The following is a 24434-nucleotide window of genomic DNA, read 5'->3' as shown; positions in this document are numbered from 1 at the left end:
TGAATTTCAGATAAAGAACTTTATAAATTGTTTCCTTAAATGGGGGCGAACAAATCAAATTTAACATTGCATTTCTCTTATGACAAAATAACATTTATTTGTTTTAAAAGTACCCTTCGGAAAGCATAAGCAAGTACAATATATTCAAAAGCAAGTAATTTTTAAGATTCTCTTAACACTGCAAATTTTATTTTTTCATTCTCCTGATGGAACATTTTGCAGCCATTAAATGTGATAATTCCTCACCATTCATGAATTTCTAGCATTTAAATATTATTTAAATATGTACAGCATAAATATGTACACTATATTATTGTATTACATTTGGTTTTTGTTTTTGTTTTTGTATCCTGCCTTGCGAGCCCTTGTTAGGGCAGAAAGGCAGTTTATAAAGTTTTTAAATTATGAATAAATAGCATAACAATTAGAGCTTGTGTACATGTATGATGCAAACCCAGGTAAAATAAAATAAAGAATCCTGCAGAAGGCAGTTGGAATAGGAATTGTATCAACAATCCAAAAATATTTTTTCAGGATGATGGCCAACTGATTAGAAGAAAAACAGCTTGGCTGGCTCCTCTGCATTGAAAACAGCTTGGTATGAATAAATCAGTAGATGAAATTTCTCTGCATTGAGATAAAAATCTTTCTTGTTAATATCAAAGCAGTATTAAAGGGACAGATGATTATGGCAACCCTGCTCATAGGATGACCTACAGTATAAAGAATGTCTTATGGAAATGTCCTAAAATATTCCTTCAAGGGCACAAAAAAGTCCTTAATCAGAGTGGCTGGACGCTGAGAGAAGATTCTGGTTTCAAGGATGTTCTTTGCCAACAGAGACAAATCCACGTACAAGGCAGATGCAGAATATTTGCTGGAGAATAAAAAACAACACCCCACAATATTCATGTAAAAATGTTAAAAGACGTGACTTCTTTCGTTCCCTTAACAGGAAATAAACAACTTGTCATTATATTTACATTTCAGGCCATACAGGAAATTATGCTTCTTACACACCCTGATCCCTTTCCCTTTCCCTATATAAAAGGGTCTAACATCTCACTGTGCCCTTATTAGCTGTGCACTGATTAGGGTTGCCACATTGTTTCCTGACAATGCTCCATCTAATTTTAGGTGATTTCTCCAATACAGCCGCAGCTGCACCAGAGCCTCTGCTGTTGAGGAGAGGTTTCCTCTTGCACAACTTTGGTTTTCAAAGTTATGGGAAACGTTCTCACAGATTAAAGTCTGATTTGTGAGTTAGAGACTAATCTGTGAAAGTGTCTGCTTTTATTTGGGGACTGCCATGCATTCAGAGACAATGCAATAGCAACAACAGGACTATTGCTCTCTGGGATGTGGATATCAACTTTAGCCTCCTTGGCTCTTTTCTGCTGCACCTGGAGAATGTCAGCAATGTCTAGGCAACACGATGACCATGTACATACACAATAGACAATCTTTATAGAAATCCTTCAAACCATAACAAGTGCAAGATGAAATCTTTAGTCTCAAAGTATCTAAAAATCTTTAAATGAATTGAGGTACCAGACTTCGTACGATGAAAGACAAGATGTAAAGCTTTGTATATTCAGCAAATATGATGTCCAACACTGAACAGTGATTCTGGATATTGACTACTGTTTCGTAGAATTCTTTGTCAGCATGGTGGGAGGATATAGAATTGCTTCTTAAACCCATCTTATATCGAATGAATGTATGTAAATGAAAATTTCAAATGCTGTGGAACAGTGCTCATGTAATAATGTAAAAGCAATTCTATATCCTCCTACCAGGCTGACAAAGAATTTTACGAAACAGTAGTCAATATCTGGAAGATTTCATTTTGTGCTTGTTATGGTTTGAAGGAATTCTATAAAGATTGTCTATTGCGTATGTACATAGTCATCGTGTTGCCTAGACATTGCTGATGTTCTCTTTGCAACACAGGGGCTTGTTTGGTTACTTATTGCTGCACCTGGAATACAGCAATCTATTGAGGAGCCAGATGGTTGTTGGTTTTTTGCCAGCTACTCCACCCTTGAAGAACAAGAGTTAGAGCTGTAGCTGTTTCCAGGGAGAACCATATTTATTTGGAGGCTGTTAGGGGCAGTGGGTCACTCAGTGGGGTGGCTCCTAAAGGCAGGAGACCAAAAGGGAAAGTTCTCATTTGGTTTTCTCCTATGGGTTGTGATGAGGGCAAGGCCACTTCCATCAGGCAATTGTTTGTGGGTGGGCTTGCTCCTACGTGAGAGACTGGAGTGGGTAGGGTATGTTGGGCCAGAGTTTACCCAGCTTTTACATGAAAGGTGGCATGGTAGGTAGCTCCATCTGTGGTAAGAACATGAATGCAGCTTATGAATGTAGATTTTGTTATTGTTTTGATTTATTTAATGTTGCATTTTTCTTTTGCCGTGATGGTCTGCTCCACCACTTTGGGCTCCAAAGCAGTATATAAATAACACAGAATGTAACATAACACAATGTGTTTGTTTGCTTTTAATGTGTCCTACGACTCTGTTATTTTTGCTGCAGCAGACCAGGAATCATACTTGGGATTAAATTAGAAAAAACACATCGCCATTTGGGGACCCCTTCAGCTGCATCAGATATCATCTTCAGGTCTCACTGAAGTTAATCTACAGGATTGTATCAATTCTTCTCTCATATATTATAATGTTCATCAGAATAGAATAGTTGTAAAGGTAAAGGTACCCCTGACCGTTAGGTCTAGTCGTGACCGACTCTGGGGTTGTGGCACTCATTTCGCTTTACTGGCTAAGGGAGCCGGCATACAGCTTCTGGGTCAGGTGGCTATCATGACTAAGCCACTTCTGGCAAAGCCAGAGCAGCGCACGGAAATGCCGTTTAGCTTCCCACCGGAGTGGTACCTATTTATCTACTTGCACTTTGACGTGCTTTCAAACTGCTAGGTTGGCAGGAGCAGGGACCGAGCAACGAGAGCTCACCCTGTCACTGGGATTCAAACCGCCAACCTTTTGATCGGCAAGCCCTAGGCTCAGTGGTTTAGACCACAGCACCACCTGCGTCCCCAGAATAGTTGTATGAGTAGCTAATTAAACCCACATGCCAGAAGCCAAAGCTAATACATGATTCTTCAATTTCAAATTAGGGATGGAGAAAGAATTTGATTTAGTTCACATTTAAAGGTGAAGCTAACAAATGTTGAACTTTCTGAAACAATGTTGAGAACCAAAAAAGAGTCATCCTTTGTCATTTGCACATATTCAGATTTTGTGATGCAGTTCTCTAACCAATGGATACAAAAATGCATTGGTAAAAGTGTTTATAAAAATGATTATATTAGTGAAAATAACATGTAAAATGCACTATATTAGAAGAAACTGCTTGCAAAAATACGTATATGAGCCAAAACTGCACTACAAACGTGCTTATTTGGAGAAATTCACACTAAAATGTGGAACAATTTTCATGAGGATTTTAAAAATGAGTAAACTGCATGTTACTGCAGAAAAGTAGAGAACTGAATTTAAGGGGGAGGGGGCATGGAGATTGTGAGAACCGAAACTGATACAACTTTCCATCCCTAGATACCTAGATAAAAGAGTATGCAGTTCATTTGATTTGACATGATTTAGTTTAGGTCTAGTTCATGCATGAATAACACACCACTTGACAGCTGCATGTATAAACAAGTTAGCTGTGAAATGGCATATTTCACACTATCTAAAAACACAACTTTTCAATGGAATCAGTTCATCAAGAGTATTCAGATATCAAGTGATGTACATGCATGTATGAACCATGGACTTGTTGAACTAGCCATGGGGGAGAATATTGCAGAGATAAGTAGCTTGTGAAATGAGGAACAGTGAATGATTCCTTTCACAAGAGCCTGTTGTGGTTCGAGGACCCGACCCCCGTGAAGTAAAATGAAGACAAAGGGACACGTGATATAAGGTTAATGGGCTAGAAAAGGCCACAACTTTATTGATTACAGCAATGAAAAGGTATTGGCTTAGGCATTGGATCGCAAAACAAGTGGGTTTATTCACCAGGGGGTCAACACCTGTTGATGCTAATCCAACTATAGGCTCACCCCTGATGTCACCGAGGGTCGTGCTATGGCCTCCCGCCAAGCAGGCTTCGGACGGAATACACGACCGCCAGATTCCTTTAACGGAATACCCCTATAAATTGAAGGCATAGGCGATGGCCACACCTAGCACTTCGACACACCACAACACATTATTCCAATGCCTAACCTACCCACCAATACCACCAGAAAGTTGTGACGATTGCTATGAGGTAGGCGAAAAAACCAAAAAGCCTAATGCCAAATGGAAAAACTTCTACCAGGCCCCCCGGGCAACCGGGGCGACCAACCTAAGGTCCATAGCAAGGCCAATGACCTAAGCCCTAACTCAAAGGGAGTGGAGGGTGGGTGACTCGCTCAGGACGACAAATAGAAATGAGGCCGGGGAGAGGCTGGCACTGCAGCATAAAGGCTGCTGGACACGCCCCCCATGGCACCTGGTTGGGCGGCCACCGGGGGGGGGGGCGTGAGTGCCAGCCAGGTGAGCTGGAGGCAGGGGGCAACGCCCCCTGCTAGGAGCGGTGTTCGGGCTCCCGCCCACAACCACTCCCCTCTCTTTCAGGGAGGAGAGTCTTTCTCAGATGCTAGCATTGACCACAGTCTGCAAACAGCTTAATAATCTTATTCATGCTTTGTTAGCATTTTTGTAGCTCAAATGTTCTAGAAGTGTCATTGACACAAACTGATTCATCTCTGCAATACCCCTGAAATATATGTCACTATGTGGTTCCTTCAAAAGAGAGCTGTGCACTTCAAATTGACGAGCTCTCTGGACCAAATGCTACTGTCACTGTGATGCCTTTAATAGTAGCCCAGCATAGAGAAATTTAGCAGCCAAATCTTTACCTGGCATAAATAGTAACCTGGCCAGTATTCTGAGGACCAAAGAGGTAGGGCCAGAGGCAAAGGAGAAAGGGCCAAAGGGGAAGGCAAAAACAAAAAAACCCTATTTTATTAATTTGTACCCCTTTATTCAATAGCACCTTACTCAATCTGTGCCATTATTACTTCCCATCCTTTCCCCCATTCCAAAATTATCCCTTTTCTCCATTGCATTTTATTTAGTTCATCCCATGTACAATTTGAGTCTCTTTCTGGCCTGTAAGGAATAAAAATGTCACTTTTTTTTATAACACATGGCCCAAGCTACGCAATATGATAATATTGGTTGTTGTTTTGTTTTGTTTTGTTTTGTTTTGTTTTAAAAAAAGCTTCCTTAAACTAGCACCTTTTATTCTTGAAGTAAAGGTAGCTCTGGGGCCTAGATCCAAAGTAGAGAGCAGCCCTGCACCAATTTCTTGCAAATAATGATGCCCCACCAGTCCTTTGCCACCGAAGGTGTTATTTACTGCATACAGTCCCTTTGGGAGAAAACAGCAGCGGAGGGAGGGAGGCATTTTTGGCAGGAAACCAGCATGAGGCCCCAGTTGGGTTTGGGAGCACATTCCCAATCTGATCCGGGGTATCAGATCTGCTGCTATGTTTGCCTCCGTTTGTGTTCTGTTGTACATCTGTCTGTGAAGTCTCCAAAAGAAAGAGAGCGTTAAAAGAAAGAAGTCTCCAAAAGAGAGACAACTTCTCTTAGCTTGGGAGCATGTAACTATATTAAACTGAGAGAAGTGAAGAAATAGCACCAAGCAGATGAACACTTCTGTGTCATCCTAAGCCATTCTACCAGTACAGATTTGGGGTAACAATGAGATAACCTCTTAAGTATGGAGAACAATTAGAGAACCAATACTGTAATGCGGAAGATGTAAGACTTGCCTTGTTTTTAGGTGTTCTATTTTTATTTGGTTTTACTAGATAAATGCTTGTATTATTTATAGTGACACAAAGGAAGTATTGTTCCAAAACACGTCAGGCCTCAAATGTATTTTCCTTCAAGCAACTTGAGTTTCTTCCTCTTTTTTCGCTGCCTTCTAGTTTCAACAGGCCTTGAGACCCACACAAACTGAGACAGGATGGTGAACAAGTTACAACGATTTCCAGAGGAGCAACATTAGTCTTTTGAGTCTTGTGGCATCTTAAAAGGCTAGCAACTTTATAATGCCATAGCTTTTTGTGAACTAGTCTACTGGTTCATCAGATGCATGAAGTGTTATCCTGAGTATCACATGGGGTTGTTGTTGTTTTTTGGTTGGTGTGAGGGAAGAAGCTGTAAAATTTGAGGTCAGAGGGAAATGCAGAGAAGTGGCTAATGTAATTATGTAAGCCAGTTAACACATATAATGTGCTAAAAATTAATTGTCTTCATTTGGGTTTGGGTTCAATCCACAAGTGAAATCCTGATGTATTTTAATTCAGTGGTTTCACATTGCAGTCTCCTTTCATCCAAGCTTATTTACAGCTTTTGAATATTGTGTTTCTGATTACTATATCAACAATAACAACTTGATGATATTAACAAGTTATCTAAATAGCTGTCACATGGGAGATGGATCAAAGTTGATTTCTGCTGCTCCAGTGGGTAGGACCCAAACCAATGGATTCAAGTTACAGAAAAGGAGATTTCAATTAAACATTAGGAATAACTCTCTTGATGGTTAGAGTTTTTAACAGTGGAATGGACTCGCTCAGAAGGTGGTAGAATGTCCTTCATTGGAGGTTTTCAAGCAGAATTTGGATGGCCATCTGTCAAAGATGCTTTAGTTGTGATTCCTGTACTTCAAGGTTTGGACTAGATAACCCTCAGGGCCTCTTCCAATTTTGCAGTCCTATGATTCTATTGTAAAAGTGAGTTGGAAGCCATAAGGTAAAGGTAAAGGAACCCCTGACCATTAGGTCCAGTTGTGGCCAACTCTGGGGTTGCGGCACTCATCTTGCTTTATTGGCTGAGGGAGCCAGCGTACAGCTTCCAGGTCATGTGGCCAGCATGACTAAGCTGCTTCTGGAGAACCAGAGCAGCGCACGGAAACGCCGTTTACCTTCCCGCCAGATGTAGAAAACAAAATCTTAAATGCTCTGCAGCTGGTTTGGCTTTAACACAAGCACACACACACACACAGAAACTTCTGTGATATCTGAGAAAGCAGTTACCTGTTAACAGATGGGATATTACTCCATATGTGTACTGCATTCTGGATGGTGTCATCATGCTGCTTATATCTGATCACAGCTTCCATCTTTAAAAGGACCAAAACCATACACATGTCTCAAGAGCTAGAACTAAATCTCGCATTTGATGCCAATAGAATATAATACAGAATTCAAAATCTGGGCGCCAATACAGATTGAACAATACTGAAGTAAGATGCTCCAAGAGATATAGAAATGCAGCAAATAATTACATAAATAAAATAAAACTGTTGTTTCAAACTGCGAATTGAGCCAATGAAAATCTGTATTAAATTAATGTCTGCAAGTGAGTGGTGAAGAGAGTGGTGATCTCTTCATTCACCTCTTGAAGGCATTTTGTTTTGCTACTCACCTGAAAGAATCGAGAAGCTGTATCACGGTCTTCTTCCTCCAGCACAAGGTTGTCCACAAACATCCAGAAAAACATCCTTTCCGGGGGTGTCACATACTGAAGAATACGAAAATATTGGTAAAAATACCAGGCTTTAAAGGGAAGGGAGAAGAGAAAACAGGCTATAAAAAGATGGTCTCTGAAAACGCCTTTCTAAGGTGCTCCAGCCCACCCGCTTCCTTTTTAAAGAAAAGAATGACTGAAAGGGGGAAGAGAGCCACCTCTGGGCACCAGGGAAAGCCTCTGGAGGCAAATGGGTGCTTGTGGGTGCCAAACTGGCTACTCCTGAAGAGATTAGATGTTATAAAGACATGCAAATATAACAGTAGGAGTCTGAGGCTGCACAGGTCTCATGTTTAGAGATAGATTGCAAGGTGGGGTAGGTAGCAAGATATAAAAGCCTGAGGGGTGTGCTTTCCTTTCTCTTAGGCATCCACCCTCCATCCATCCGCTGACAGGGACTGGACACTTTAGTTATACACTTTAGGTATAAAGAAGGTCTCCAGCCAGGGGCGTATCTAGGTAATATGGTACGAGACCAACATTTTACACCCTCTGTCTAGTTTTCACAAGACCAGCTTAAGCCGGCTTTCAGGAGGAGGCAAGAGGCTTTGGCAGGGCCCTATCTCCTTCCCAAAGCTTGGCAAGTGCTTGCCCAGCTTTGGGAAGCAGACAGGAAGACTCTAGGACCCTGCCTGAGCCCTTATACCTCCTTTTTAATATTCCAGTATAGCATTACCTTTAGGGCAGAGGTCAGTGGGAAACTTATGCTCAGTGCAGGTCAGTACAGACTTCCTCTGAACCACTGGCCCGAGGAAACTCCAGCGAAATAGTTTTGTTGTATAACCTATGCCTGTCTGTATTTGGGCTGCTAGGGAATCTGAATATCTGTCAGGAGGAAGTTCTGCCGTTAGTGGCTATATAGCCTCTAGCTGTGGAACAAAATCATGAGGCAAGATTGCAGCTGGAGGGGAAGGCCAGGGAGAAGTCACTGTCAGCTTATCCTTGCGGTGCTCTGTGGATGAGAGCAAGATGGTAGTAGAGGATGAGGTTACGTCACATGCCAAATAGCAGGTACTTTCCATGCATGTCTGATTTGCTGTTAATATGGAATGTAGTCGGTGACCGCGATCGTGACTGATGTGTGATGCAACACTGTCACAGCATGCTCTAGCCGTGGCTCTTGGTGTCTCCCGTTTCCTGTATCAGTGCTCCTACTATATTGCATCATTTAGCTTTCCACGAGTTACTGGAAGCTCATTGGGATGTTGTTAGCTGACACTGCAGAACCCTAGGCTCCTGCTGCCCAACCACTATCCTGTGCACAATCACCAGGGACTGAGTCCCATTATCACAGTGTGGCCTACTTTGGAGTAATCATGCTTAAGATTGTGCAGCTTAGCTACAAATATTTATAAGGAAGCAAGATCAGTGAAACTTATTCCCAAGGAAATACTGTATGTTGGAGCTGCAGTATTTAACCTGCTTTGGAGAAGAGTGGAGAGAGAAATGGTCCGTCTCTTGGAACTGACCAGAGTCAGAGAGACACAATAAGAGCTACAGTTTCATGCATGTTTGCTTTTCTTACCAGAGGGCTGTTGATAAGAGTTTCCAATGGGTGGCGTAGACCCAAATATAAAATCAAATGGACCCCATTCTTCTATCTAATAAACAAAACAAAACAATCACAGTAGTTTGGATGCAGGATCCCATCTTTCATCTTTTAATTTCACATGGGTTCTCGTTCTCCTCCTCCTCCTCCTCCTTTCAGAAATGCACCAGTTTGCTTTATAGACATTCTGATGGGCATGTTTTGGATCAGGATTACTACCACTTCCTAGCCACAGAACCAACCTAACCTTACCAACTAGTTTACCTTTAACCACATTGCTACTAACTACTCTGATTAGTCCAAATTCTGACAAATGACAAAACTATTAACAGTGGTGTTATGCAGGTTGACTATGATGTGCTCCACTAAGTATTAGAAATACTAAATTTAATTTCTGAACCTATTATTTTTATATACTGCCCTTCATCAAAAGCTCTCGGGGCAGTTCACAAGATAAATGACCCTATCGTGCAGAATACTCACAGAATGTTAAGTAGACAAATAAATAAATAAAAAATAGACAGTTTCCCCTCCATCTATAACAGATGTTGTGAATCTACAGCCCTCCAGATGTTGTCACCGTCCAACTCCCATCAGCCCCAACTGCATACTCAATTGTCAGGGATGGTGACAGCAGAAATATAACAACATATGGAGGGCCACTGGTTAACCATCGCAATGTAATCAAAACCCATGGCTTCTTGTTCCTTCTCCAGCTTTTCTGGTAGGCTGTTTTTTATCCAAAACAAACAAAAGAATCAGTTTTACACACTGATTAAACAGCAGTGTTTGAACAAAGACTTTGATGGTAATAAACTTATTCTTGAAGAAATTCCTTACAGTGCTACTTGATGCTTAACCCTTTGGCAGCTCCTCAGACTGTTTAATTTTATTTAACCTACACAATGTGTGATAAGCTGAATTCATGCATCAAGGATGCTGTATATATTAAAAAGAATAGACCACTGAAGAAGCCTAACAAGCTGAAGCATGTTTGGCATTCCAGTTATCCAGAAAATCTGAAGGGTGAACATAATATACTGGCATTTTAGCTATCTAAAGTGCTGCTCTAAATAAACGTAAGTATAACTCATGCACTGTAAAGAGGATTTCTTTGTATCCAGATTATTCTGGATTCCATTGTGGAAATATTACTGTGGCATATGTTCTGTTTATAGATTTGTGCATCTTAGTTATTGTATTAGAGAGTTTTCCAGATTTTTTGCTTATTTCCATCTTTTTTACTACCAATTTCAACTTCATTTTAATGTAATAACATGTTGTTATCACAAAAAAGGAGGCCAGAGAGGAGCAGGCAGCAGCAGTGTAGTGGCATGGCAGCATGTGTGGTGTGGTGGGGAGGGCAAAACCACAGGGTTGTGGGTGTGGCTGAAGACATGGAGGGGTCTATGGCCATGGCAAAGGGGCGCAGCAGTGAATAGTGAACTCCATACAACTGGATCTGCTGCCTGGGGTAACTGCCTCCCTGTGCTGGCCCTGTCTTATTCTTTCTTCAGTTATTACCAGCATCAACCAGTTATGACTAGTTTTCAGATTGCCCAATGTTAAAGGGGCAAGACTGTCCTTTCCTTGACTTCAACATAATAAACACTGAAAGACTTTGTAATTCTTTGACTGGAAGCAAATCTGATTTTATCCCAGTAAATATATTAGGAGCAGAAATAATATACCCATCTAACAAAATTAGAAATATTAGTACAAAGTTCAGTGACATTTACTTACATGTATTCGTGTCACGTCGGTGACATCATCCAAATACTTCAGTGTCCCATTGCTCTTGCTTTCCCCCAGAAACCCCAAACTTTTCAGCTCTGGAGAATAGAAATGAGGACCTAGATGAATACCAATATTAACGCGACAAATTTGTGTTTTACTGATGAGGTGCCCTAAAGGAGACACAGAAGGTCTGCAGAGAATGCTTCATAAGTGCTTTATTGTGTGCTGGATGTAAGTGTTGGACTTTGGAACCTAAATGTAGACCCTGGCATGCCTTTTGCTGGGCTAGAATTCCCATCACCCTTGACCATTGGCTATGCCACAACATCTGGAGAGCTACAGTGTTATGTACTGAGTTGAATAGGATCCAAACTGCAGCAGTCTGATTGGTCCTAGAACAATAGGATTCAGAATGCAGCAGTCTGATTGGTCCTAGAACAATGCAGCAGTATGATTGGTTGGCAGGAACCACCCAATCCTGCTCCAGATAGAAGTGAATCCACAACCTGATTGGCTTACAGTAGAATTCCGGAATTAGCCAATCATGTGCAGCCCATTGTGTAAATAATGTATATAAAGCAGATACTGTGAGGGGACTTTCATTCATTCCTCCTCACCACTATGAGCTGAATAAAGAGCATGAAATCACTTTGCGACTCTGAGTATATTTCATACAGGCTTCTCATTCCTAATGTAGGCTTTTCATTCAATCTCCTTGGGTGGGGGCGGGGAGAATAGGTTTTCCTGGGTGCTGATTTGAGCTCCCTTCTCATCTTTCCTTCTTCTCTGTACCTTTCCTGCTGTGGCTGCCTTCTCCTCTCTCCACACTCTTCTCTTCCCAGTGTCTCCTAGACTAGACTATGGAGATTCCCTCTGCCATTTCCCTGGATTTAGAGAAGAGTGGGAGATGTTCTGAATTAAAGAAATTCCTCTCCTATTTTTAAGAGACAGCAGATTGCTAGCAGGCTTGTTCTGGGAAGGGGTTCAAATTACTGCAGTTCCCACTACTCTTTTTAAAATGTGCATGTTTCTTTAGTGCCACAACATTCCCAAGTGTTTCTAGGAATGAGGGAGATCACTTGCAAATGTGCTTTCACTATCCCACCATTTCTTTCTTTGGTGTATTATATTTTATTTTGCACAGAAAAGATGGGAGACTAAAAACAACAACATAGTGCAGACTGACAGTGCAATTCAACAGGTGTCTACTCAAAACAGAACCTCACTCAACTCAGTTGCACTTGCTCGCTGCTCAGCTAATTGTGTGAAGATTGCAGAAAAGCAATCAATAGTGGCTAGAAACATAAGGAGCTGCCCTATACCACAGTGGACCACTAGTCCATCTAATTCAGTATTTGAGTAGCAGTAGCTCTTCAAGGTTTCAGACAGGAGCCTCTCCTAGGGATTGAACCTGGCATCTTCTGCAGGTACATCACGTGCTCTACCACCACTGAGGCTTTGACACCCTTCCTCAATTTGTTCCCCTTCCTAGGACAATGTTGCAGGAATCTCTATTTTGGCTCCAAATAAATAAATAAGCTAAAATAAATGGAATAAATGTGAACTGGCAAACCATTATTGAAAAGTAGTGGGGCAAGGGAAGTTGCAGGATATCTGATGGTTTTCAAACCAGGTCCAACTTTTTAATCTACATTAGGATTAAACCCCATTAGGTTTCTCAATAGTGCTTTGCCAGTCATACTAGAAAGTTTGTGATGAAATTGCCTTTTCAGTGGAAAAAGAACAGCTACAAATTAGGTCTCAAAAAGAGTGGGCGTGGGAAGACAGGAAACAGTGGAATGCAGTGATTTCGCAGCAGTAGCTAGTGAGTAAATGAAAGATTCTTGATTAATTGCTTAGTATGGAAGGCACCCAAGGAGCTAGTCAGGAAGGATTAAGATAAAGATCACCCAAATTGGCTGTTTCTCTTCCACTTGGCAAGGGGCACCCATTTTTCTCTAATTTGTAATCAGTGCTTTAATTTCATGGTTTTTGTTTTGTAAACCTTACTTATAAGTGAAGGTTGGTAAACATGTTAAAAAGTTTTTCACAATCCTCTATAATAAATGGGACTTGTTTCAATGGAAGAGCTAAAGCACATGTTTCATTATCTCCCACTGAAACGGAGAGACTTTAAAGCTATCCAAGTATAGTTGGATTGAGGCTGTTTTTGGACAGAAATTGCCATGTAATATTTTGAAGATAAGCAAAGACCACTTTAAAAAGCAACATTCAGAAAGCAATGACTTTTTTTTTTTAGCACCCCATCTTTAGATAAGCTCCCAATCATCCTAACAACTATGCCAAGCCACAGATATTAGAAGCCCCTTTCAAAGAACTCTTGCTCAATCAGCTGATGCTCTTCAGTTGCCCCATTAAAAGGGTTGGGCAAAACAGCATTTTGAGAGATGCTTCTGAATAAATATTCACCAGCCCCTGACAAAGCTCTGCCTTGTCCTATGCTTTGTTAAATCTTCAGAAGTTTCATTTAATCAGCTCCTTAAATTGAGCTTCTGGAGATCCAACAAGGTGCTGCTAGCAGTGCTTTGAATGGGACTTCTGCAGACCCTGGGGGGGGGGGGGACTGGTCACTGTGACATCAGATGACTGACAGACAGGAAGTTTCACCTACCCGTGAAATTCGGGGAGATAATAATCTGGCCTTCTGGGCTAGAAAGGTTCCCCACCTCTGATACAGGGGAAGGGTAAACATGTTACAACCTAATTTCTCAGTTACGTACCTTGTGTAATATTGTCAAAAAGGGAGAGCACACGGACTGGTTTTTTATCCCATGTCTGCAAAGGCTGATATATCCACAGATGGCTCTAACACAATTGATAAAAAGATACATGTTTGCATAAGATGTTGTTGTTGCTGTTGTCAAAACTTGTCAAACACATAGTATGTGATTTTAGTTATTACATGTATTAACATGAAGACTTTTTATTAACTGGGTATCAACAGGCTTTGACAGCACTCTATAAATCAATGAATTATTAATTATATTTAAAATGTATTAAATTATTTCTATCCCACCTGCCTGGGAAATATATAAATGCTACTCTGATCATATCAGAGCCTTTCGATAATGGAATGATGTGCTGCTGTGAGCACATTCACAAATACAAGGGTTCTACTACATCTATATCAAGTTGCAACATGGATGCAGGTGCTATTTAAGTCACAGGTAGCTGCAGCACCAGGGCTAAGAAATGCAAAACAACATTAACAATGCAATGCAGAAACAATCACCATACGATTTCCACAGCTTAAATAATGTTGACTACTCAGTACCTGCATTTGGGGCCCGTAGCAGTTAAATCCCTGCAAAATAATAAGCTATTGAGGTTCTCCTAACATATATGACCTTGAGATTCATGGATCCATCCTCAGGGCAAATGTCCACCGTGCCTTCCTTGGCGATACAGAAGAACATGAGAAGAGCCCTTCTGGATCAGGCCAAAGACCCATCTAGTCCAGCTTCCTGTTCTCAGAGAGACCAAGCAGGTGCCTATGGGAAGCCTGAGCAGGACCTGAATAGAACACACTCTCCCAACTTGCAGTTCCCAGCAACTAGCCTTCGGAGGCATTCGGTGGAGAAAGAACTTAGCCATATTCTCCAAGAATGTGTCTAACTAAAGGCAAATGTGGCACCACTACCCATTGCTAGATCCCTTGGGAGAAGCTCTTTGGAGGGTATTAGAAATTTATCATTGGGGAGAGACCACATTGCTGATGAGTGGACAACATGTATCAACTGCTTTTCCCTTCAGGCAAAGGATAAATGCTCTCTTCTTAAGCAAGGACTCTCCCCCCCCAACCTCTGCCACACACTTCCTTAGAAAGCTGCCTTACAGCAGGCCAAACTGCCTCTCTGTTCAATTCACTACTGGCTACTCACACTGGCAGTGGCTTTCCTGATTCTTATTCCTTCCTCTGACTTTCTTTTCTCTAGGATGGCATTAAAGGCTTATGAGAAGGGCCACAGGTCAGAGCCCCAAAGCACATGCATCATATGGCAAATGTTTGATGTTCAAACCTCGTCATCTTTAGATAGGTCTGGGAAGGGCTCCTGATGGCTGCCAGTCCGTGTTGGCAATACCAAGTCAGAAGAGCTGAGCTGCCCTGCTGCTTCTTACTTGGACAGGCTGAAGCCTCAAGGGGGGTGGGGGTGGGATTTGTGGTAGGACTTGCAGGAGCCCCACCAGTCAATCTGGCACTCCTTCTAGTGAGACTGCACAGCTCCAGCCTCACTGGCACCCCAGCCCAGGCCTCTCCAGGTAAGCCGCAGTGATGCTGGTGTCGGGAGGGTGGCTCTGCCTCTCCATATGACCACTACTAGTGAAAAGGAAAGCAGAGATTGAGGCTGCTTGGCATAAATCTCCAATTAACAGGGTCCTCTCTCCCCGCCCCCTTTAAAAATGTCATTTTAGTAAATGACCATGCAGTGTTTCAGGTCAGCTGAAATAGTTTTGCTGCCACCTGCTGGAAATGGAGCATCTAGTTTAAGTTACCGTATTTTTTGCTCTATAAGACCCCCTTTTTCCCTCCTAAAAAGTAAGGGGAAATGTGTGTGCATCTTATGGAGCGAATGCAGGCTGCACAGCTATCCCAGAAGCCAAAACAGCAAGAGGGATTGCTGCTTTCACTGCGCAGCAATCCCTCTTGCTGTTCTGGCTTCTCAGATTCAGAATATTTTTTTTCTTGTTTTCCTCCTCCAAAAACTAGGTCCGTCTTGTGGTCTGGTGCGTCTTGTAGAGCGAAAAATACGCTAGTTCTTTTCCAGCCAATTTTCCCAGTGTGTAGTGGTGGCAGAAGTGGTGGTAGGTGGGGCACGGGGGGGGGGCAGGAGGCAGCACTTCCCATTTCACCTCAGGTGGCTTCCCTGACCCCCAGCCAGCATGGGTAATGGTCAGTGACCATAAGACTGGTAGTCCAACAGCATCTGGCTGTCCATAGGTTGCCCACCTCTGCTGCTGAAAAGTGTTCCAGTTAATACAAGGATCTGCAGCCCTTTGACTTTTTCTGTATACATCTGTAAAAGGCAACAGAACTTTCCCTTACAGACTCTTGATCGTAGAAGCGCTTCAGTTCTGCACGCCATCTTCTCTTCCTCTTGAGTAGACCATATGCTCGCTGTGGTGCACACAGGAAACATATCCAGGGAGACTTCTTTTTTATCTCGTCTGAGAACCCTGAACACACGAGGCTGTCCATGCATTCTTCACAAAAACACCTGCATTGTTGAAACAGACAGCGAAAGATGATTTGAAGGCATTTTTACATTTTACATTTCAAATATTTGTCATACATCCAAAAAATTTGCTGCTGTTTCACACAGGGACTTGCTCTTGCTGGAGTTCTGAAAATTATCCAGATGGGGGAGAGGCATCTAAATAGGAGTGCTGCATGTTTTTTGATGTGGGGAGAGCTCACACATTTCACTACAAGGAAAAACATGTGAGCATCTATGTTAGATTTTATACCAGCAATGCAAAAGCAGAAGTATGGGTGACTTGCACTTCCTTTCCTCCCACTTATTCATAATTTCTGAGTGAGCCCTGGCTAAGGACCTGATTTAGACAAAACTGACTTAGATTAAAAGGATATGGAAGTTTGAAGCTGAGGGTTGGTGCACAGGAAACTGGGCAACTGGACACTCAAATGAGTTGCTCTATGATACTCTTATCTCCACTCTGTATCCCTGCATCACAATGATTCACATCCTAGAATAGAGCAGTTGTGCCCCACAGAACACCTCATTCCTTTACAGCACCACAGGGACCCAACCCAAGCACCAGGCGGATTTAGGGGAGTGTAACTGGTTCGATCATGCTGGGACGCGGATGGCGCTGTGGGTTAAACCACTGAGCCTAGGACTTGCTGATCAGAAGGTCGGCGGTTCGAATCCCCGCAATGGGGTGAGCTCCCGTTGCTCGGTCCCTGCTCCTGCCAACCTAGCAGTTTGAAAGCACCTCAAAGTGCAAGTAGATAAATAGGTACCGCTCTGGCAGGAAGGTAAACGGCGTTTCTGTGTGCTGCTCTGGTTCGCCAGAAGTGGCTTAGTCATGCTGGCCACATGACCTGGAAGCTATACGCTGGCTTCCTCAGCCAATAAAGCGAGATGAGCGCCACAACCCCAGAGTTGGCCACGACTGGACCTAATTGTCAGGGGTCGCTTTACCTTTACCTTTAACTGGTTCGATCACACTGGACACAGAGCCTGGGGGTGTTGCAGGGGGCTCCACAAATATGAAAGCGAGAGGCACAACTGAACTACTGACTTTGGCTTGTAAGGCTGTGCCCCCAACCTCACTTCCCTGGAAGTATGTGTGATCAAATTCAAAAGTAGGCATGGCTAGAACCTCTGAGGCAGAAGATATTGTAGATATGCTCCACCAAGTGTAGGAGGAGTAGTCTATTAGAGAGGTAAATATGCACATTCTATCTGAATATGAAAGCCAGGTTTTACGGCAACAGCATTTGAATCCCATATCCAAAGGCGCTGCTGTAAACTTGAATGTGGTTTGGGAGGTCAGTTACCTGTTACAGGTTGGATCATCACACATTATGAGAGATTTGCTCCAGCAGCATATGGCACAATCAGTCTTGTACCCATCATTGTCACACAGGAAGAATCTCTCCAAAAGATGTTCCTTTTAAAACAGCAGCAGCAGCAGCAGCAGAAAACTGCAGTTAGTTGTTAATAATGAGATTTAGCATTTCAACTGTTCCAAGCTCAGTACTTCTTAAAACAGCCCTTTAAAGATGGCGGCCATCATTATTCCCCTAGAACAGATGATGGATCTGAGGTGGGGGAAACATCTTAATTAAGGCCACCAAGGGAGTTTGTGGCTAAAGTGAGAGTTGAACTGGAGACTGCCAGCATCTTTTGGACAGATGCATTTATTTTTGCTTTAGAATTCGGTGGACAATCTAACACTGGCTTTTCCAGCAATTCCTTGATTCCTCTTTTCCCCTTTATTTTTTAAAGAAAAGTTGCCCAGCCTGTTAGATAAAGGAAGCGTAGCATGTCTGACCCAAATCAGCTACTCACTGTGCATGGAGCACACATTCCTCCTTGAAACAAAGGGTGCTGAGTGCGAATCTCAAGGCTTCCACAGCATATGCAGATTTCTACCAAACACAAAAGATACACATCTTTCACTGTGTTTTTGGCATCAATTCCCAGAGCTTCCTGTATTTCTTAAAATAGTTCTGCTATTCAAATAATACACAATACATGAATACATAAAACACATAAGGAATGATTAAAATTATATTTTCCACTAAAATTCCAATAAAATTAGAAATATAATTGCTGATTTGCACTGATAGTGCAAGAGGAAAAAAGCTGCCCTTGGAAAAAAGACATATAAACAAACAAAGAATAAGTAAACATTTCAAGAAAGGTATCTCCACACACAAAGAAAGCTGCTTTTCTTTGCCTATGAAAGAATATTTTTCTTAGGAGGACCATACCTGTTCTCTTCTCATTTTCTCAATCAGTTGGTCAGGGTTTTTTTTAAGGATAATCAAGCATTTATATACAAGGTGTCCATATGCCCAATTGATACAGGGCTAAAAAGGCCTAGTATCGTTTATGAATTCGGAATTTCTTCTCAGTTCTACAATCTGGGATTGGGATGAATTGTGAAGAAGTATATGAAAGAGACACAGTTTCTATCCCAATAAATGTGGATTTAAACAATCCATACATCCTGCTTTTTTATCATGTAAGCCTGATTAATTGGGTAGTACCTTGTCACTCAACCAAAGGGGTTTATACCAATTAATCTCACTGGCTGACTAAACACTGAAGTCCTCCTAATAGCTATCTGTAGTAAAGACAGTTATAGCGGTAACAATTGCAACAAGTACCTTCAATATTTCTCTCCTTGAAGTTGACTTCATATGCAATGTTTTCTATGGAGGAAAAAAGTCAGGGTACTTTTCAGGCTTGCTTGCATTGTTAAATGTACAATCTAATCGGACTAGAACGTGCACTGGATTGCTCTTCCATGCTGTAGTCAACATTCATCACATGTGGCACAGACAGCATCAGAAAGAGCCAAAACTTTGTTTTTGTATCAGGCATGAAAGTCGTCTCTAAGATTACAATAAAAATAAGCTCAGCACCAGGTAGGGATGTGAATTATACTTGCTTTGAAACAGTGTGACCCTATACAGTTTATTAAGATGTAAGCAGCAAATTCAATGTCATTGCTCCCATGTAAATGGGTATAAGTTTCAGGATCACCAATGGAGGCTGATCCATTATGGCAGGTGCAGCACTGGCTCACCAACCTCTGTCTGCCACCAGCTGGCTCTGCCCTGCATGTCCAGGAGGTGGTACTGGCTGCCAGGTTCCTCCTTCTTAGTATTGCTCTACCTTGAACTCCTCAGCAGGAAGAAGGATGGGACAAAACTCTGCCTGCAATTGGCTATGGCTCCATCCTCTGTTGGTCTCCCGACCTCCTGTCCTGTTATTATCAATGGGCACAAGGTTCCATTGAGACTCAGAGAGCAATTCTACTTAATAAAAATTAGCTAATGTATCTTATTTTTCTACACAATTCTTTATATACAGTGGTGCCCCGCAAGACGAATGCCTCGCAAGACGGAAAACCCGCTAGACGAAAGGGTTTTCCGTTTTTGAGCTGCTTCACAAGACAATTTTCCCTATGGGCTTGCTTTGCAAGACGAAAACGTCTTGTGAGTGTTCCGATTTTTTTTCACTCACCCCCCCTTTTTCTAAGCTGCTAATCCGCTAATAGCCTTTTAGCCATTAATCCGCTAAGCCTTTAATAGCCGCTAAGCCTTTAATAGACGCTAAACCGCTAATAGCGCTAATCCGCTAATAGGGTTGCTTCGCAAGACGAAAAAACCGCTAGACGAAGAGACTCGCGGAACGGATTAATTTCGTCTTGCGAGGCACCACTGTACATTGCCCCTTTCTCCTTATTATTCTGCCGTATTTTGAAACTTTCCTTCTACATATCTTTTGCTAATTAGAAAGGCTTTTAGTTTCGTTCAAAGGAAGAACAGCGATAGATGAGATAAACCCGCCCTACAATCCCTTCCTCTACATTAGATGGTTTCACTTGTTTTTGTACCGCAAATTGGAAACAAACAGGTAGGTAAAGGGTTCATTCCCGCAGCAGATACAATCTATACTGGGGCACACAAATCTTCAGCTAGCATTGTTTTTAGTGCCTCTTGAAAACAAGATTACCTCTCCTTGGTTTGGGAGTGTTTGATTCCTCCATGGAACTTATAGAAATTACACCAGAACTATAGTTCTCCAATGATACAACTGGATATGTAGGGAGAAAGACAGAGAGACAGAATGAGGTACATGATGGCTATTTTTGAATGTGGCAAAACTGCAATAAATGTTTCAGCAAAAGCATTTATTGTAAATTGCTTTGGGTTGCATTGGCAAAACAGTGACTAATAAATTTAATACATAACGATGATGATGATAAATACCTGCATGTATATGTTTGCATGCAAACACAAACACTATATTTAGAGACAGAGACCCTGATGCCCTCTGGATGTTGTTGGACTCCAACTTCCACTATCCCCAGCCAGCCTGGGCAGGCCGCAGGCTGGGTCTTCCTGTTATATACCTGCTGGGATTGACAAGGCATCTGACCCTCATCTGAATTTCATAGCTCTCCTGACGAGTGCTTTGGTCTGCCCACCAGATACCAGGCACTCTACTATTCAAATTAGGCCCCAGTGTTTTTGTTACAATCCCCTTCTCAATTAAGTAATCAATTTTAATCTAGAATTTAAATTCTCAAAACTTTCTTATTTGTTAATTCGAACAAGTAAACTACTGCTCTCACTTCATTACAAACAGTATTTCTATCTGCAACACACTTGAGCAAACCTGCTCCTCTTCCTTTCACAGATATTTTGTTGCCATTTGCAACTGTAGCTGCCTCTGATTAGTTATCATTTAACTCTTGGGGAAAATAATTAGCATTACATGTCATGTGCATTGGGAGAAATAATTAGCATCAGTCAAGTTGCTGAACCAATTAACCAACTAGAAGGATTACTGTTAATAGCACCAGTTTTCCTATAACTTGATATTGCTGGATAGTTTTGATGAACTGCAAAAACACTTTTAGTTTGTTTTCTGTTGTCACCCTGGAACTTTTCTTTATTATTGCCACTTTGTTTTGTACGATTCCTTGCAAATGAAGGGAAACAACTTTTCTGGACCGGACTTTGGACATGGCTGCTCTTAGCAGTCTATGCATCACAATAAATAAGAGTGTACCCAGGGTATAGATGGGGAATGTCTTGCTGGAGATCTCTGACTACTGAATTTAGCTGTCAAAATCAGGGCAGTGAATATTGGCAAGACTTCCTTGCACTGGAGAAGTGGCGGCAGTAGGTGGGTGGGGAAATTATGCATAAAAAGACATTATAAGGTCTATGCGATACTAGTTGAAAGGGGAAGGGGCAACTTTGCTAGTGAAACATTTCTGTACTATTGAAAGGATCTAGCATGGTGCTATCATTTGAAAATAACAATCTACAAGAAGCTAAAAGATTTTAAAATAATCTTAAAAAAAAAATGAAGTTCACAGAATGCCACAAGAAAATGAGTAATCACAGCCAAGTTTGTACTCTGGAAGTGCTGCACTAAGGTACCAAAACAGAGGGACAAAAGGCAAAGCTTCTTTCTAGAGTTGTTCTTCGCAGCACCAAGTTTTGTTACCGATCCATAACCTGTTTCCGTGGTCATAACTTTTAAATTCTTATTGAACTGTAATTTCATTACTTGTGCTTGGCCTTAGGGTTCTTGAAGGAGACATTTCTTCCGCAGAACTGATGGAAATGATATCAGGGAAACTTCCTCCATTGGATGATGGAGCTGAGAGAGAGAGACCGACAGACAGACAGACAGACAGACAGACATCAGAGCAATATAGGAACTGTGACCTTTCTGACTTACCCAGCTTTCTGTGACCTTTCTGACTTACCCAGCTCATGCTGACTGCTCCAGCAAAGTTGAATGGGCTGGGAAACAGTGCAGCTTGAAACATTTCAGACATATGTACTTGAAGGACTGGAGTTATATATATATAAAATGTTATTTATGTTTTAAATAGTAGGTTAAAATGTGGAGGTTATACAAGGTGCACTCTTTATTGAGCATTCATTCTGATTCATACGCAAGGAGGTTATGCGTCTTCCCAACTGGGTGGCTGTTGGTGCCAGGCACAGGTGTGTGGTAGCTGCTTCCAAACTGGTGTATCCCTTGTCCCTGCTGCCACACTGCCCAATCCTAGTTTCAGTGGGCACCATCACAGCTGTTAGGTGGTGCAGTGGTGGTGTACCATCTTATATCCCATGGCTGGCATCTGGTCAATTCCCACAGATTTCAGTGGGAACTAAGTGCAAATTAAGGTAGACATCATACATTCACACACCTCCCCAATAATAATCCTGGGAACAGGAGTATACTTACAGTGCTACAGTTCCCAGCACCCTTTACAAACTACAGTTCTCCTTATTATTCTTATTCTTATTTTTATTTGGGTGTGGTGTGTGCTCTAAACGTTTTGTAAACACATGGTGTGTAGGAAGCATTTGTCTGGGTCTAACGCCATGTGTTCATGTGGTTTCCTTATAGTGACCAGGCCGTCGGTTTCATCGCTCTCATCTGCTTTATGGGCTCCTGCAAAGGAGTGGATCTGGGTTTGCTCCAAGAGATCTTCCACTCACCTGCCTCCGAGAGGCTGCCCATTTCCTCGGAGTCACTGTCCAGCACCACGGCCATCCCTGCAGCAGACGCCGACCTCGTCAGGAGCGTTTAGGGCGTGTCCGGGTCGTCGGGCCGACAGAGAATGAAGACCCTGGATGGAAGAGCCGAAGGGAAGCTGTGCTCCCCAAGGAGCTCCCCAAGGAGATCCCTGAATCAACTGGTGCAAAGGAAAACCCAACAGCGTTTTACTACGGGAGCAATAATGTTGATCGTTGTTACATATGTATAAAAGAAATCGTGGATTTCTCATCAACTGGCAGCTCCAAAGCACCTAGGTCTTTTGCCCGCCCCCCCTAAAATATTTGACGGGGCCGTCCCCCCTCCCCCATGATGGGCATTGCCATTCAAACAGTGTGCGTGTGCCAAGTCATGTGATCAATTAGGTGGGGCGGGGCTTACTTGCCCCCCCCCCATTTTATTAAAGTTGGCACCCCTGTCCAGAACGCAGGAGCCACATGGAGAAGGAGCCGCGCGCGCCTTCCAGAGAATTTGCTCGCGCCAACGCTCCGCTCCCTTTCGTACTCCGGATCAATGTGGCAATCCAGTGCATAGCTATAGACTTCTGAGTCCCATAGAACTCCGTGGGACTGATGTTGGATGAGAAGACGCTGAAGACGGGGCTGTCGGTTGACCTCCAAAATAAATACATAAATGGAGGGTCATCATTTAAAGCAGGGAGCAACATCTGTTGGACTCAGTCCTAGCCAGCCAGGCCAGGGATGCTGCAGTGCAACAACTCCTGCATGTTCTTAGCACAACAACCGTCTCTTTTATACCACGTGTTTCTGGAGACAAACTAACTTTTGGGTTCAATACTGACGATCTCATTCACGAGCGGGGTCCTCGTGGCTGTTGCGGGGCCACGCCTCCCCTCAACCGTTACCTTTTGCCACGCGCACCGGGGCTGGTGAGAGCTGGCCCTCGACAGCACCTTGGAAGGCCACGGGGTCGCTCCCTCCAACTGATTCACACTGTTTTGAGCCTTTCACACGTGTCATAGCACAGCTTCTTTCGCACCTCCCCCGGTAGCGCTGTCCGATTCCCCGAGGGGAAAGGCACAGCCGATTTGCACCCAAGTGGCCGGACAGCCTGCCGTGAGTCCCACTTGGCATGCCCTTGGTACCCAGTGAAGTCGATGGCGAATCTCTCGCCGTACGTTCAGAAGTATGCAGATCAGATGGCACCTTCTTCGGGCGCTTCACCTGCCTCTGAATATAGCTTGTTTCAGTTGGCGTTCCCCGGCTTCAATTACGTACCGCGAACCCTGTACAAATAAGATCAGGTCCATAAGGGACGGTGCATTCCATTTCACCAGAATCCAGAGGATCACTCAAGTCAAGGCAGGTATTTGGCAACCCCTTTTCTGTATCGAAATCCACGGCTGCAAAAATGGAAGCGGAAGGGTGACGTTCGCATGCCCCCTAGTGTCGCAGTGCGGAAGCTCACGCCCTAATAAAGGTAAGGGCGTTTGTGAATAATAATAATAATAATAATAATAATAATAATAATAATAATAATATCAGGGTGTCTGAAGTTGTAGGTTTCTCCAGCACTGCGTGCACAAAATGATGCTGACAGGACTTAGGGGCTCCACTCAGAAGAATGAGCACAAGCCTCCCAAAGGCACCAGGGATGGATTGCACCATTTTGAAGTAAGCGAAGTAAAACACCCATTGCTATCTAAAGGTGTGAGCAGGTGAGACCGTCAAGTCTAGAGGCTGAAATGTACTAGGGCACCACTGC

The 24434-nt window shown here is 42.7% G+C and overlaps 1 protein-coding gene across 4 annotated transcripts; it reads right to left on the bottom strand.

Moving 5' to 3' along the window:
- DNMT3L (DNA methyltransferase 3 like) lies at nucleotides 1-22893 on the bottom strand. 4 transcript variants are annotated; one of them, XM_083498459.1, is made up of 13 exons: nucleotides 22652-22893; nucleotides 21705-21797; nucleotides 20136-20216; nucleotides 18782-18826; nucleotides 17958-18037; nucleotides 17444-17556; nucleotides 15965-16136; nucleotides 13641-13725; nucleotides 10906-10994; nucleotides 9139-9214; nucleotides 7512-7642; nucleotides 7121-7206; nucleotides 1-877 (listed from the first exon to the last, which is right to left on the bottom strand). In XM_083498459.1, the coding sequence occupies exons 1-13, from the start codon at nucleotides 22704-22706 to the stop codon at nucleotides 733-735; spliced, it is 1251 nt and encodes a 416-aa protein (XP_083354585.1). In that variant the 5' UTR covers nucleotides 22707-22893; the 3' UTR covers nucleotides 1-732. The 4 variants fall into 4 exon arrangements, with proteins under 4 accessions (XP_083354585.1, XP_083354586.1, XP_083354587.1 ...); XM_083498460.1 differs by lacking the exon at nucleotides 18782-18826; XM_083498461.1 differs by lacking the exon at nucleotides 7121-7206 and having other exon boundaries at nucleotides 716-877.
- Nucleotides 22894-24434: the final 1541 nt, after the last annotated feature.

The sequence above is a fragment of the Podarcis liolepis genome, assembly GCF_965112155.1.
Source record: "Podarcis liolepis genome assembly, chromosome: 4".
Lineage (NCBI taxonomy): Eukaryota > Metazoa > Chordata > Lepidosauria > Squamata > Lacertidae > Podarcis > Podarcis liolepis.
This window is presented reverse-complemented; position numbering and strand designations above follow the sequence as displayed.